Here is a 14,551-nt window from a genome sequence, read left to right as displayed (position 1 = left end):
CCGAGTGCTTAGTATCCTACCCTGGCAAATAAGTGAACTTCATGATCTCATGCCTTGAGCTCCTCCCCTCTGGGACAGCTGCGACCATGACATTTACGATGTATATAACTCACCTCATGGAGAGTGCATTGAAGACAGAGAGAAGGGTGCCTATCCGGCTTAAGCCAGCACACTACATAGTCCCTGCCAAGGATCCTGGCACCATTAAGTGGAGGGTGGGGAGGGAATTGAAAGAGCAGGCACCCCAGAGGGCTGGAACAGAAGGCTGATCACAATTAAAGATCTGGATGCTTGACTATGAGTCCCCAGACTAGGCAGAGCTAGGGAACTGGGGAGGGTTCACTGAAGAAGTGCCACATGCTAGAGACATGCAGTTAGGCATGGCAGACTGTCATCTAAGAGTAAGCCTACGTGATCAAATGGGTAAAGGTACCAGTGCTAGCTGTGGCTAGGGGTACAAAGAGCAGAAGAAGAGAGCGTGTGAGTTGGGCAGAATCCCTAGGCAATGCAGAAACAACACATAGGTGGAACTGGGCTCAGCACGGGCGTTCCTGAGCACACAGCTCAGCAGCTGGTCAGCAAACACTTTGGTGAGGTGTAGAAGCCAATGCACCCAAATCTGCACACTGGTGGGGGGGGAGCATGGGGAAAGAGTGTCCTTGGGGTGCAAATTCTACCCCGAACTTTCATAGCTATTGGACGAGGGTGGGCATGGCAGGTAGAGACAGAAGGTGCCATTGATGCTTTGCTTAGGACAAAACTGTTAGAATCAGGGAGAAAGGCGGCAGAGCTCTGGCATCTCTCTATGGCCTTGCCTTTCTAACCAGAACCACGAAGAGGATGCGGGGAGAACGGCTCTGGAGTTCCCAGTCGGGCTATGTAACTAAGCCGTCAATGATACCTCTCCAGGCCATCTGGAGGAAGAATGAAGGCATCCACCACGCCCAGGCTTGCTATAGAGAACAGACAAACAGTTGTGTGTGGCTTAGTGCTTGGGGTGAATTATGCCTGGAGATGTATTGGTGATGCTGAGTGGCCCTTACAGTCATAGAAACAGATGTGAAAGAAAAGAAGAGCTATGGTTGATATGGATGAGGCAGGCAGGAAAGAAAGAACCCTGGGATACATAAGATGCTTGGCGGAGGCAGCTGGGCCAGGCTACACAGAGGTCAAACGTTGCTCCCAAGTCATGCAGCAGGCTACCTGGAAGATATGGCTAGGTGCACACCAGGCTCAAGTACGGATGCTAGCAAGCTTGAAGTGGTCTTGCAACGGTATTGTACACATGTGTTGGGGGTGAATGGGATCTACTGTCTCCTTCCCCTTCTACGCCCTCAGGGTTACAACCCAGAACAGATGGCCAGGGACAGCCACCCCAGCTGACAGCTGTCTCCCAGCTCTTACTGAGGTAGCTGGAGTGAGCGGGAAGAGCAGCTGGGAGCAGCTGATGCTCCTGATGGCAGGATAGAGAGGCTGTGGCCCAATCCCTCTGACCACAGCTGGTGGAGCAGGCAGACACGGTAAGGGAGCCACCAGCTGCTACTCTAAATCCCCCCCCCCCAACTAAACAGCTGTTGAGCATCCTGTGTTGTATCAGGTGCTGCTGGGCCAGGACTGGGGAACAAAGACCACGACTACCCAGCTGCCCTCAGGAGATCCCAAACTTGGAAAGGGAGTCAGACCAGATAAGTCCCAGATCCCCGGAGATGAGTTTCCATGTTAGTCAGAAGTCTCAGACACCCCCAAACCAAGCCATATGCTCCCTTATGTCCTGGCAGCTATGAGCTGTTCCTAAGCCAGCAGATGGAAGGCTGACTCCTATACCTTTAGCCAAGAAGTAAGGCTTGCATTCCACAGTAGCAAATTAGATTTGAAGCATATATGACCCCAGGAGAGGTGATACGTTGAACTCATATTAAGATGTAAATTGAATTAAGGAAAGCTGAAATGTATATTGAAAACATCACTGACCCTCTGCCTTTGCAGGGTGTACTCTGCAAAGCCACACTTAAGGAAGCCACACAGGAGAGAAGACTACAGAGAGCCCTTCTGAAGAGGCGGTTTTGATCGGGAGAGTGAGCACTTGGGATGTTTTGATGAATGGGAGCCAAGGTGAGAGGGTCACTTGGAAAGCACCGGTCCCCCTAACTCACTGCCAGCTTTGCACAGGTGAAAATTACATTTTCCTATTCGTTAGTGCAAATACATAGCCCCCTGAGTAAGGAATGCTCCTCTGATGTTGCCTTCTGAGCCAGAAACACAGACGCCAACAGAGCTTCGGATTTGGGGGAGAACTGCATCAATGTCTGAGCAAGGGTATCCAAGGGAGAGGGCTAATTCTGCACCTGGAAAACCCATCAGAGATTTTTATCCTTCCGCGGAGGCAATAGTATCGGGAGAAAATGCTCCCCAATGCCCCTCCCTCCCCCCAATGCTCATCTGTGCACAGGGTCAAAGGAAAAGCCACATACCAGGAAGGGCAGAGTTCAGCAACAGAAATTGTGCTTCGAAAACACGTAGGCACGCATGTGTTTGGTTTTGTTTCTTTGCTGATGTTTGAGATGGTGTCTTAGGTTAACTAGGCTGGCCTTGAACTCCCTACAGCAATACTGGAGTGGAGTCATCTCATCACCAACACCGAGAGGCTGGGATTACAAATGAGCACGGCTTACACCATGTGTTTTCACAAGTATGGGATATGCAATCACACATATAGAAATGTATATACACAATGATAGACAGGCATATTTAAATACTTATACAAAAGCATTTATAGGTGTCCTGCGTTTTGCCGGGGGGACTCCACAAAGATTTGTATATTTTATGGAAATATTATCCCATAGAGCCTCCACAAGAGAGCTGGTTCTGTCAACCATCTCCCCTCCATTATGTTCTCTGCCTGTGAATACGTCTGATCCTGGGAGCAGTATGCTACACTAGATGTCACAGCCCATGCTTCAAATCCTGAGCCTTCAGAATCCATTTTCAGGCTTAGGCAGCCTGTAAGTCTCTGTAAGTGTCCTTGGTACACCATTTTCTTACTTTGAGTCACTGCCACCCAGGTCTGTATGGAATGGATAGGGTTTCTTGTTGTCTTTGGAAGCTATAGGTTTCCTGAACTTCTAATTCGCATCTCTCCTGGTATATATGTCCTGTGTCTAGCTACCTTTCAAATCCAGCTCCCCCACCATCGTGTCTGAATTCTCCTCCCCTCCCCAGCCATTGGCAGAAGCGGGAAACACGAGTCAGCCACATTGAAGATGTTTGGCTGTTTCTTCTTGGTGGACTAGTTTTAGAAGCAGGGTGCATGTTTCAGGCCTCCCCAAAGTGAATAGGAAAGGTGTTTGGGGCTCAGATTTTGGAACTTAGTAAATTGGTTTCACTACAGTATATCCCCCTTCCCCAAATAGAAAGCCTGACATTTTCAAATGCTGGTGAAGGTTCATATCTGCTTGAGGCACTATAAACTTGTGCTCACTTGAGAAGACAGTTTGACAGCATTCCCTTAAAGTCTGAGACGGTGGTTCTCGACCTGTGGGTCACAATCGCTTGGGTTGCATGTCAGATATCCTGCATCTCGGATATTGGCATTATGATTCCTAACAGTAGTAATAATACAGTTATGAAGTAGCAATGAAATATCTTATGGTTGGGGGGTCACCACAACATGAGGAACTGTACTAAAGGGTCACAGTATTAGGAAGGTTGAGAGCCTCTGGTCTAAGCTAACTAGTGAGCCATTGACTCCATTACTTGTCCTATGCAATAAAAACTGCAAGCGAGCATGTGCCAGGTTATATGCACAAGGCTGTTCATACACAGCGGTGTTCCTGGGCTATTCTGAATATGAATCTGGAAATAAATCACATGTCTGTCATCACCAAATGGATAGAAAACTCGCATTATATCCATATAGTAAAACAGTACACAGGAATAAAAATGGGTGTATCCTAAGACACAAAAACAACAGTTAAATGTTAAAACTGTGAAGTTGAGTGACAGCAGCTCAACACATACATGTTCGTGAAGGCGCCCGTGTTCTGTAGGATTCTATATAATCGAAGTTCAAACTTAGATGAAACTATCATACGTGAGGACTCATCCTTAGAGAAGAAACCTATTCAGAAAAGCAAGCAGGGGGCTGGAGAGACGGATCCGTGGCTGAGAGCACTGGCTGTTCTTGCAGAGGACAAGGTTTCAGTTCCCAGCACCACACTGTGGCTCCCAACCATCTGTAATTCTCGTTCAAGGGGATCTGGTGCCCTCTTCTGACTTCTGCCTGGGTAGAGCCAGGCAGGCACTCGGTACATATGCATTCATGCAGGCGAACACTCAAACACACACACAAAAAAATGGAATAAGTAAATCTTTAAAAGAACATTTTTTTAAAAGGAGAAAGAACACAAAAAAAAAGATGATCAAGCTTCCCTGGGGGCGAGCCTGGGAAGGCGCAGGGGGTTGTGGGTGTGTGCTGACATCACCATGCCTTCAGCTGGATGGGGATCCTCAGAAGTTCTCATTATAGTGAGCGGTCAAGCTGTATGTTCACCGTGCATTCGCCTAAGCATGTATTTGTTTTCCATCACTTGAAATAAAAGGTTAAACTCAGCCCTCAGGCAGCTCTGCCAGGGAGGATTTTCCTGAGAGTGGGGAGGCTCTGAACCAGGGTTCACTTCTCTCCTCTTCCTTCCTCTTTCATCTGCAAATGAGGTTTCCATGCCTACAGTCTCCTCTGCCCGAGACAGATGTGCACACGTGTGCCCACTTGCGCAGCCAAGCAGCCACCTTACTCTGAGAGGACGGCCCCTCCAACCTGACCTCCTTTAGTCTTATCTGACCTCCAGAGAGATCCCCTTGGGACTCAAGAATCTGCAAGGAGTGGGATCAGAATTGTACTTCCTTCCATTCCTCCCACAGAGCCCGGCCGGGCTGGAGAGAGGGAGTGTTTTTTCCATTTACCCAACATTCTGCCTTTTCAATTACTGCATAGCCCAGACAGACAGGCTGTACAAGCCCGATTCCACTTCAATCTAAGATACAGTGCTTCACGTCATGGGTCAAAAGACTCCTGTCAGCACAGTGACCTGTCGCCTGAGATTGTCTGGTTTAGGGAAGGCTCCACGGAGCCGGACTTCCATGCCTGAGGGGTACAGCCACAGTCCTGCCTAGAATCTCCTTTGGAAGAACTATTGTTTTTAAACTCTGGTTAGGAAAAACTGATGCCTACAGAGCCGACAACAAGGATTCGAAGGAACTTCTGAGATTGATTAGAAAGAGCCCTGGACCAGAACCAGAAGGGCCTGAACCAGAACCCAGCCCTGGGCTTCTTTTTTTCTTGATTTCGGGCAAGCCATGGAATTTCCTGAGGTCTCACATCCTGCCCAGCTCACAGAAACAAATCACTAAATGTATATGGAATGTTTTAAAAAAAAACCCTGCAAAATGCTATGTAAATATAGGGATTATTATTATAAAAGTCCAGCGCTGGCTACTAAACAGGCGAGCTTTGAAAGGAGATATACTTGTCACTACAAGGATTGAGACAAGACCCCAGAGTGACTCAGTGCCACCCTGCTGGGGCATTGTACTGCATCAGGCTCCTCCCACTTCTAACCTTGGCCAGAGGAGGGTCTGTGGCAGTGGGAATGGGTTTGAGTGTTCTGCAGAGTCCATCCCACTGGCCGCCTCTGAGGCTGGGTGTCTGACCTCGGCCTCTAGTGTCCTCTGACAAAGCTATCTTTCCCAAGCTGTGCTTGCTAGAAGGAATGGAAACTATGTGGCTGTCAAGGTCAAAAAAAAGTAGAAGAGGTGGCCGTCAATTGGTTTTCTTAAAGGGACATCCCATATTTGGGCAGTTCTAGGGGACTCTGAGAACAGGGTGCTTCCAAGCTCTGGACTCTGGTCAGATCTCTTCAGAACCAACCCATCTGAGAGAATAAGGAAGAAGTTACTATGGGGACGGTGCTGCCCCGGCATGGATTCTGTTTCGAGCGAGATGGTAATGAGCATTCTAGCTATCATAGACCTGCCTCTCCAGGCAGTACCTCTGGTAAGAGAGGGCAGAGCAGAGGGGGTGATGCAGTCCGTGTGTGGCTGCCTCACCCTATGTGCAGAACCAGGTTGCAGACCTTGGACTCCCGGTTGCAGACCCTAGACCCTCCGTAGCACACTTGGCATGGAAGAGTCTAAACCTACAGGTGGTGGCAAGAGAACAGGTGGTTAATTTTTTGGGAACGTGTTTTGAGGCAAGTCTTGCTGTGGAGTTCCAGCTGGCTTTGAATGTATGATCCTCTTGCCTCTGTTTCCCAAGTGATGCCCCATTACAGGCATGGGCTACCATGCCTGGCTTTTGGGAAATTAAAAATCTCTCCCTCTTCCTTCCACCCCCACCACTGCTTCTGTGTGTGTGTGTGTGTGTGTGTGTGTGCTCCTGTGTGGAAATCAGAGGCCCCTTGAGGAAGTCTGTTTCACTGTGTGGGTCCCAAGGATTAGACTCAGATAGAGGTAGGTATCAAACACCTTTAACCAACTAAGCTATCGTACAGTCTCACAGGCCCCTCTGGGAATACCTTTTCAGAGTGAAGGGAATATGAGCTAGCTAATGATGAGTGCTGTGGTTCATCTTCTCTGACCTGCATCGTGGGAATGTTTATCTTCATCTCTCTTTGGTCTTAATCCAGATGCTGCGTTTAATTTAATGAGTTTTGAGGTCATTCCACCATGGCCAGTGTGCCTTCTGTCTCCTGGACAATCATACAAAGTGGGGAGGATATCTATCATGAGCGGGCTGGGGTCTAGCTACTTGGTAGTGGCAGACAGTCTAACTCACTCTGCTAACCCTGAGTCTGCTGTTCTTTCTGCATAAATTAGAGATCCTTCCTTTCTCATATCTAGCCATCATTCAGAAAAGAACCTCAGATTTACCATGATAGAACCCTCAAAACCTATGCATTCCACGAGGAATATCGATCTGCTTGTGGTCATTGCATTATTAAATCTATCACTTAAAGCAATGGTTCTCAGCCTGTGGTTGAAACCTCCTTGGGGGTGGGTGTCAAACAACCCTTTCACAGGGGTCATATATCAGATATCCTAGAAATCAGATATTTATATTATGATTCATAACAGTAGTGAAATTACAATTATGAAGTAGCAATGAAAATAATTTTGTGGCTTGGAGTCACCACAACCTGAGGAACTGTGTTAAAGTGTCATAGAGTTAGGAAGGCTGAGAACCACTGACTTCGAGTAACACTCCAAAACTGACGTTATAGGTTTGTGCTTGAAGCAGCAACTGTTTGGGCACAAGAGCTAGATGCCAGTCAATAGCACCAGTCCATGGACTTCTTCCAGTAGGGCTGAATAAGGAACAGTAAAGTATTATATCCTTTGGGGGCTCGATTGCAAGAGAGATAGCAAGACTGGAATCTTCCTTACCTCCTCCAGTTTATCCACTCGCCCCACGAGTTTAGTGGTAACCGAATGCAGCTTTAGGAGATCCAGGCCATAGAAAGCACCTTCCAACATGTCTATAATTGTAGACAGCTAAGAAGCAAGAACAGAGGGTTAGTTAGTTCAGGGTTAGGGCCAACAGAGCCCTAGGGAGGAAGTTTCCTTTTAGATGTCCATGTCAGAGGCTCTACAGGGAATCCACTAGCCAGGAATTGAGAGGTGCCCTCAGAAGCACATCTGTGTGGGGAAGGACTTAGACAGGCCCCAGCAGTGATATGTATTCTGCCTTCAAAATAAGACAGTTAGATGACCTTCCATGAACAAGTGAACCAGAGGTCTAGCTACTTTCCCGGGTCAGTTACAAAACTGGTCAGTCTTTCTTACCAGACACTGAGCTCCTTCAGGGCCTTTTCACCTCTGTTCTCTCAAGATCTGTATCAGACCCATAATAGTCAGCATGGCCACTGCAAATGTCAACACCTTGGGGGCATGCTTCTGAAACCCTTAACTTTATCCTGGACAAAAGGCTCTGAAAGGTTCCCACAGTCTTCTCAGTATAAAAAAACAAACAAAAACAAACAAACAAACAAAAAACCAACCAACCAAACAAAACAAACCCCTAAGCTGTTTCTGGAATATAACCAGCCCAGTGGCCCATAAAGTTTGTGGTGGTAACCTGCCCTAGGGCATGCAGCCTTCTTGTCTCTTTCAGATACTGCCTTCCCGGATAGTCTAGGCTCTGGCAGTATCCAGGGCCGGCAGATCTCAGACTAAAGAGCAGAGGAGACTCGGAAAAGAGACTTCCTACCAAAGACCTGAGCCTGGGAGATGCTGGGCTATGTCTTTGTCATTTCTGCTTTCCATCCACCTCCTTACTTTGCTTTCAAGTGAAGAACTCCACACTGAAACACTCAACGTTTAGAGGATCTCCTTTCATCCCAGGGATCCCACAGCCAGTTAATATGATTTTTCTGACTCCTAAGTGGAAATTTTGCCTGGTGTGATCCTAGGAATCTCCCAGATTCCAACCTTAGAGCTGAATGACTCTGGCTCTGGGTTCAGAAAGTAGATCTACAGAGCTACCACTTTGAGTCACGTGACCAAACCTGGGACATCTCTTGTCCTGTTGAACACGTCTCTGCTTAAAGAGCAATCAGTGACTTCCACAGTGGGTACCAGCAGAAACCATAGCTATCTCCCCTGATCTACTCAGTAAGTGCCATCCATCAGCGTTCTCAGACCCTCCAGGGACTCCATAATGCATCCAAGGAGGCTGAGCTCAGAGAAGTGAAGGAGGGTCACGCAGCTTTGACTGGCACACAAGTCAGTCTGAGCGCCCCACACTTCGAGCATCCCACACTGCAAGGGAAAGAGGAAGAACAGGAGTGGCTGAAGCCCTCAGCTGGCCATGCGGCTGCCCACAGAGGTCTAAATTTCCCCACAGCTGCAGAACACCAGCCCAGGAGCAATGTAAAGACCTGACCAGAGCAGGTCATTCCAGTGATAGCACCAGGACCAGAGGGCTCGTCCATTGCTCTTTGAGTCTTACAGCTTCTAAGTACATGGGAGACTGACAGAGAATTGTGACAGTGATTTTCCTGGAGAACACTGAGTTCTTTTAGCCAGATGGTCCTGGCAGCTCCTCCTAGGCCTGGCCTCTCTGGTTCCTCTGGCATAGGGCATAAATTGCTCTCCCCACCCCCGACAACCAGTCTCTTACCGACTTCAGAGCTGAAAGTTTGTTAGCTCAGCCTCAGATCCACACTGAAGCCTCCAGGGGCCAGGCCTGACCCTCTTCAAAGGCTTTCCATGCCCAGCTGTGAGTCTGCAGCTTCCTAGGTCCCCTAGGTCCCCTCTCACCCCACAAACCGCCTCACACCAGTTCCTACCTTCAGATCTCGGCTGTCAGCCTCCCGAAGCTTCTGGAGCCTGAAGTCTCCCTCACAGGGGTTGACGGCAGATGGAGGAGCAACACAAGCACATTTACAGGACGAGCCCGAGGTGATGGTTTCCACAGTGTAGAAGTCTTCCTTCCTGGAAGCCCCCTGGTTGATCCTCTGGCAGGCATCTCGGCCCAGTGGTCTCACCACACACTTGCACTGACAGTCAGAGCCCTCAGACACAGCCTTGACCTTGTCATAGTCTCCCAGCAGCTAGACACACACACACACACACAGAGAGAGAGAGAGAGAGAGAGAGAGAGAGAGAGAGAGAGAGAGAGAGAGAGAGAGAGAGACTGAGCTGGAGGTATGCAAATGCATGTTCCTCAAGGATGCGGTCTTGTCAAAAGTGTTGCCCTAGCCGGAGACTGCATTCAGCCCTGAGCCGTGGAGAGAACAAGTCATCGATCATAATTTGCTGATACAAACATTTTCTCAAACACACTCAGGGTACTGCTTGCATGAAGGCCTTGAAAAGATGAGTAGTTCACAGCAGGGCCTTAACCTTTTAGCATTAAAAGAAGAAAAAGAAAACAAAACAAACATACAACAACAAAAACCAAACCTCATTCTTTCGATATCCCTGCCCCTCAGCTCCAGTCCAGGTTTATATTAGAAAGAGACAAGAGTTGAAAGAGGGATCCGAAAACTAATCTTTGACTGTGAGGACTACGGGCTTCATTCATTCATTCATTCATTCATTCATTCATTCATTCATTCATTCATTCATCCATGACTTACAGAGTACCTCCTCATGCAGTACAAAGCATACTGAGTGGTAGTGATGGCCAGGCAGAGAGCCCGTTCCCAAGGAGACCACTGTAACTAAGCCACCCAGGCTAGACAGCGCTCCACGCCCCTGCAGAGCTGGGATGGCTCTTGTGCTAGGAGCTGAGGCTCTACCTGGATTCTAGGAACGACTTCTCGGAGGAGGAGGTATTTGATGTGAACCTTCAAGGATGGATTAGATTGACAGAGATAGCTGGTAGAGGCAGAAAGAAAACAGGTCCAGGAGTCTGTAACGTTTACATAGTCTAAGAGTTCCTTTGGCTCCTGAACCAAAACCCCAGGCCAAAACCAGAAAAAAACTAGCTGTGCTTGCTGCTTCTACAATGTTAAACATTTCCTTCTGGGTACATGCCCCCCCCCAGCTCCTCATGGGGGCTCTCTGTTGTTCTTACCCTGGGAGAAAAGTCCCCCCCCACCCTCACCCCATAAGCCCCATCAACTCATCTCCAAAGCTAAGGCTCCCATCCTAACCAGGCAGAGGGGTTCCTTCGTTTGACTAATGATGGCAGCGGGTGGGTAGGCTCGGAGCCTGCAAATGTTCCTTGCTGTCTGCGGGGAAGAAGGCATGTAATGTTTTCCTTGAGACGGTTGGGTTTCTTCTAAAGCTAATGTTTGCTTTAGGATTGTTGTGAAATATAGACTCCACCAGTGGAAGCAGGAGATGTAGGTAGCTGGGGGTGACGTAAGCAGCCAGTCTCCCCACGTTGATAGTAAATCGTTCCCGTCTCCTTTCTGAAACTGCCTAGATTCCTACGCAGTCCTCCTCAGAGAACCCTGGGTGAATAGGTTCCTTCCTTTCAGGGGGCTCTGGTTTCAGGCAAGCTTTTGTTTGTGGTTTTCTAGAGTCCCAGTGGGAGGGATTTGAAGTCTTTTCGATTGAAGGGTCAGTGTGAGGTTATGGGTGGGCATAGGGCATATGTTAGCATAATTATTAAAAGAAGAAACAAGCATTTGATCAAGCCCAAAGTAGGGCTGTCAGCTCTCTCTACGGAGAGAGAAGACCCAGACTGAGGGCCTGGAGGAGGTACAGGCACTGCGCTCAGCATCCTTTCTCGGACAGTATCCATCCCGAGGAACAAGGAGACGCCCACTGTACATCAGCATGCCAGCTTTGGAAAGCAGGAATGCCACATAAGTGTGAGAAGCGTCCCTTACAGTCCCGAGAAGCAGGCCGGAGAGTGCTGGAAGCCAGGCTCTCCCTCTTTCCCTTTTAGCTCCTGCTCTTCATCTCTGAGAGGGCTGGATAATCAGGATATTCTGAGGACTGAGTTAGTTCATAAATGGACACGCTACAGCACGCATCACTATCCTGGGTCGTTTGGCCTCCACTTAGAATCAGCCACAACTGTGTGGATCTGCACTGACACTCCACTCCCAGTACGGTACACCAGGTCTTAACACAAAGTCCTATGTTCTGGGGTCCCCCTCATATGCATCACACATGTAACACATCACACACTGCCTTCACCGAGCGCTTCTGTCCAGAGTGTCTCCTCTGAGGCCATAAACCATCTCCCATGGTTTATACCGTCTGCCTCCTTTCCAACATGCCCTCCTGTTTACACATTCCATTTCTGACAGGCAGTCTCATAGGCAAGAGGGACTTTTCACAACCATTACATCACACACACACACACACACACACACACACACACACACACACACACACACACACACAGCTTTCTTCTCAATGGTGTCTTCCTTTCCTCTCATTTCTCCTGACTTGATAAGCCTGAAACACTCCACGGTTGTGACCCATGCCCTTACTTTTAACACAATACTTTAACACAACCCAACAAAACTAAAGTCAGGGCGGTAGAATCTCCACACTTGAGAAGTGGAGGTAAGAGAGACCAGAAGTTCAAGGATAGCCTCAGCTATACAGTGAACTGGAAGCCAGTCTGGTCTACGAGAAAGCTTGTCCTACACCAAACAAGCAATATAGTGTGATAAACTAAAAGTGAACATCCATTTCACTAAAAATACAGAGGAAAAACAGCTGCTCTTAAACCCTTCATCCAGGACCAGCCTCGGGTCCTTGGGGTCCCCCAAGGCAAGAGGGGTGGGCACGAGATTCCTCATCCTACCTGAGATAAAACGTTTTCCTGGTTGTCCGCCTCATTTTGCAGAATGTCATCCTCCGTGGGCGCCACTGTTTGCACATCAGGGGGCTCGCTTGTCCCTGAGGGAGGTGTAGTGGACCCCCAGACCCGTGCCACCACCAGAGCAAAGCAGAGAACAAATGGCAGGGGATAGGCCATGAGAGATGCGACAGTAGGGACTTTAGTCCCTATAGAGACCATTGGGTCGGGGATCTCAGCAAAGACAGGCTGGAAGGAGTCTTCACAGGAGTCCGGAAGAGTAGCTGCTCGGAGAACCGTCTAACGTCTAAAGCTGGGTGTGGCTGAGTGGAGCAGGACTATGCTCCCCAGAGACCCTGAACATCTCCTCCCAGACCCCAGCAGCTTAGACTGTGCAGAGAGGTCACAAGAAAGAGGTGACTGAGGGAGCAGAGGAGGGTGCGGGCCGGACGAAGGCAAAGCGCAGCGTGAGCTCAGGTTGGAAGGCTAGCGCTGAGAAGCTCCGGACACACGGAGACTGGGCGCAAGACGGACAGTGGCCACAGCGCAGGAGGCAAGGGAGGGCTGCTGGCCCAGGACGCCGCGGGGCTGGCGCGGAGGGAGGGCGGAGCCTCTATTGTGCCGGGGCAGAAAGATGCAGCCAGTGACGGCGCGGAGGAGGAGGACCGGGAAGCGCACAGACTTGGGCGCTGCGCCCGGGGACCCCGCCTCCTCCTGGGTTAGGCCACTGCGCTTAAGCGGGCGCCGGCCGGCGTGGGAAGGGCGCTGCTGGCCTTGCGTCTGATTGTAGATGCTCATCGGAGAGGGACTTCGTGTGCCTTTTTTCGAGTTTTCTTCACGCCCGAGCTCCGGCGGAGCCCTGACTTGCCCCCTGGACTGCACCCGGGACAGCGGAGAAGCATGATCTCTCCTCTTGAAGTGTTTTGTTGTTGTTGTTGTTTGGTTGTTTGGTTTGGTTTGGTTTTTGGTTTTTGGTTTTCCGGAACTTGACTCCATCCTGAGTACGGGAAGCTTTGAACATGTAATCCTCATGTCTGCTATAACCTTAGAACCTGGTAATACCTCCACCCAGAGGATGCATCTTGAATCTCTGACAGAATGTGGCGGGAGTTAGATGCATTTTTAAAATAAGGAGAGTGGCTACAGGTCTCTGCTGTTCTGCTTGTCCTGGCGACTTCCCAGAATCAAACGCTCCCCACAGGGAATGTCTCCTGCAATCTCCGTGGTTTGGGACGAATGGAAGGCACAGTCCTTTTTTTGTGCTTTTTAATTAATGACCCTGAATATGCCTACTATGAAGATGAACAATGTGTCACTTTCGGAAAGAGCGTTATGTCTTCCAGGACAATTGCCACTCTGAAACACTCCGCAGAGCCAGGTTCATTCTGAGGGGCTCTAGCCAAGCTGACCATGGCAGGCATGGCTCTGGCAGGCCTTGCCTTCTCCTATCCCATCTTCCTTGTTAAAAACCTGTACATTACATTCCTAAAGCCAGCCACCAAGATCTAGTCCCTTATTTGGCCACTTCCTGCCCCCTGAGGCTGACTATGAAAGCGGAGCATTTAAGAGCCCCTCCCTTTGGCCGTCCTAATTAATCTGTACAATCAAAATTAAACCCCTCATCCTAACACAGGGTTTCCCCCTTTACTTTTATAAACTGTCATTTGCCTATGTGCCACATCTGTCTCCTCTCTATCCAGAGGCAGTCCTTTGTCCCTCCCAGACGGAGATATCTTCTGCTTCTCCTTCATCTTCTATCACCAGTCTTTGACTTATATTCCCTGCCCTTTGTTCCTCGGGGGCAAATAAATCTCATTTGGATTGAGAATTTGGTCTTGGGATGTCTTGTGCTGGATGGATATCAATCCCTTCAAAATCAAAGATCTAAAAGATATTCTACCCCCTAGAGAAATCTGAACACTTTTTTCCTAATGCTAAGCAAAGAGGTTAGAATAATTAAAGTAATAAATCAAGCAGAAGCAGACTCCAGCTTAGATATGATAGTTGGTAGAAGTGTAATGTTACCATTTATTATTACTAATATTATCATTTCAGTGATAGGGATACAACTCAGAGTCTCCAGGATCCTAGACAAGCTTTCTGACACTGAGTCACTCCCTTGAACCTAATAATAACAACAATAATTACTATTTTCTTAAAAAGAAAAAAGTTTATGGAGAGAAATCCAAGCCTCTAGATGCAGGAATATACATATACCTTTCTATGAACACTATCAGATCTTGTATGAAACTAGGTTGGGGTGGGGGTTAATGCTAGAAATGTAGTTTT

The 14,551-nt window shown here is 48.6% G+C and overlaps 1 protein-coding gene across 2 annotated transcripts in view; it reads right to left on the bottom strand.

Annotated features, from left to right (window-relative positions):
• Olfml2b (olfactomedin like 2B) overlaps window positions 1–12,850 on the bottom strand; it is a 35,469-nt gene extending 22,619 nt beyond the window's left edge. For both annotated transcript variants that reach the window (XM_021198013.2, XM_021198014.2), the window contains exons 1-3: window positions 12,269–12,850; window positions 9,342–9,605; window positions 7,438–7,545 (exon numbers count right to left, since the gene is read on the bottom strand). In XM_021198013.2, the coding sequence (XP_021053672.1) occupies window positions 7,438–7,545; window positions 9,342–9,605; window positions 12,269–12,484 (588 nt within the window). In that variant the 5' untranslated portion in view covers window positions 12,485–12,850. The remainder of the gene's footprint in view (window positions 1–7,437; window positions 7,546–9,341; window positions 9,606–12,268) is intronic.
• Between the last annotated feature and the right edge of the window lie 1,701 nt (window positions 12,851–14,551).

The sequence above is a fragment of the Mus pahari genome, chromosome 5 (genome assembly GCF_900095145.1).
Source record: "Mus pahari chromosome 5, PAHARI_EIJ_v1.1, whole genome shotgun sequence".
Taxonomy (NCBI): domain Eukaryota; kingdom Metazoa; phylum Chordata; class Mammalia; order Rodentia; family Muridae; genus Mus; species Mus pahari.
Note: the sequence above shows the minus strand (reverse complement) of the source record. Positions and strands in the feature narration are given on the sequence as shown.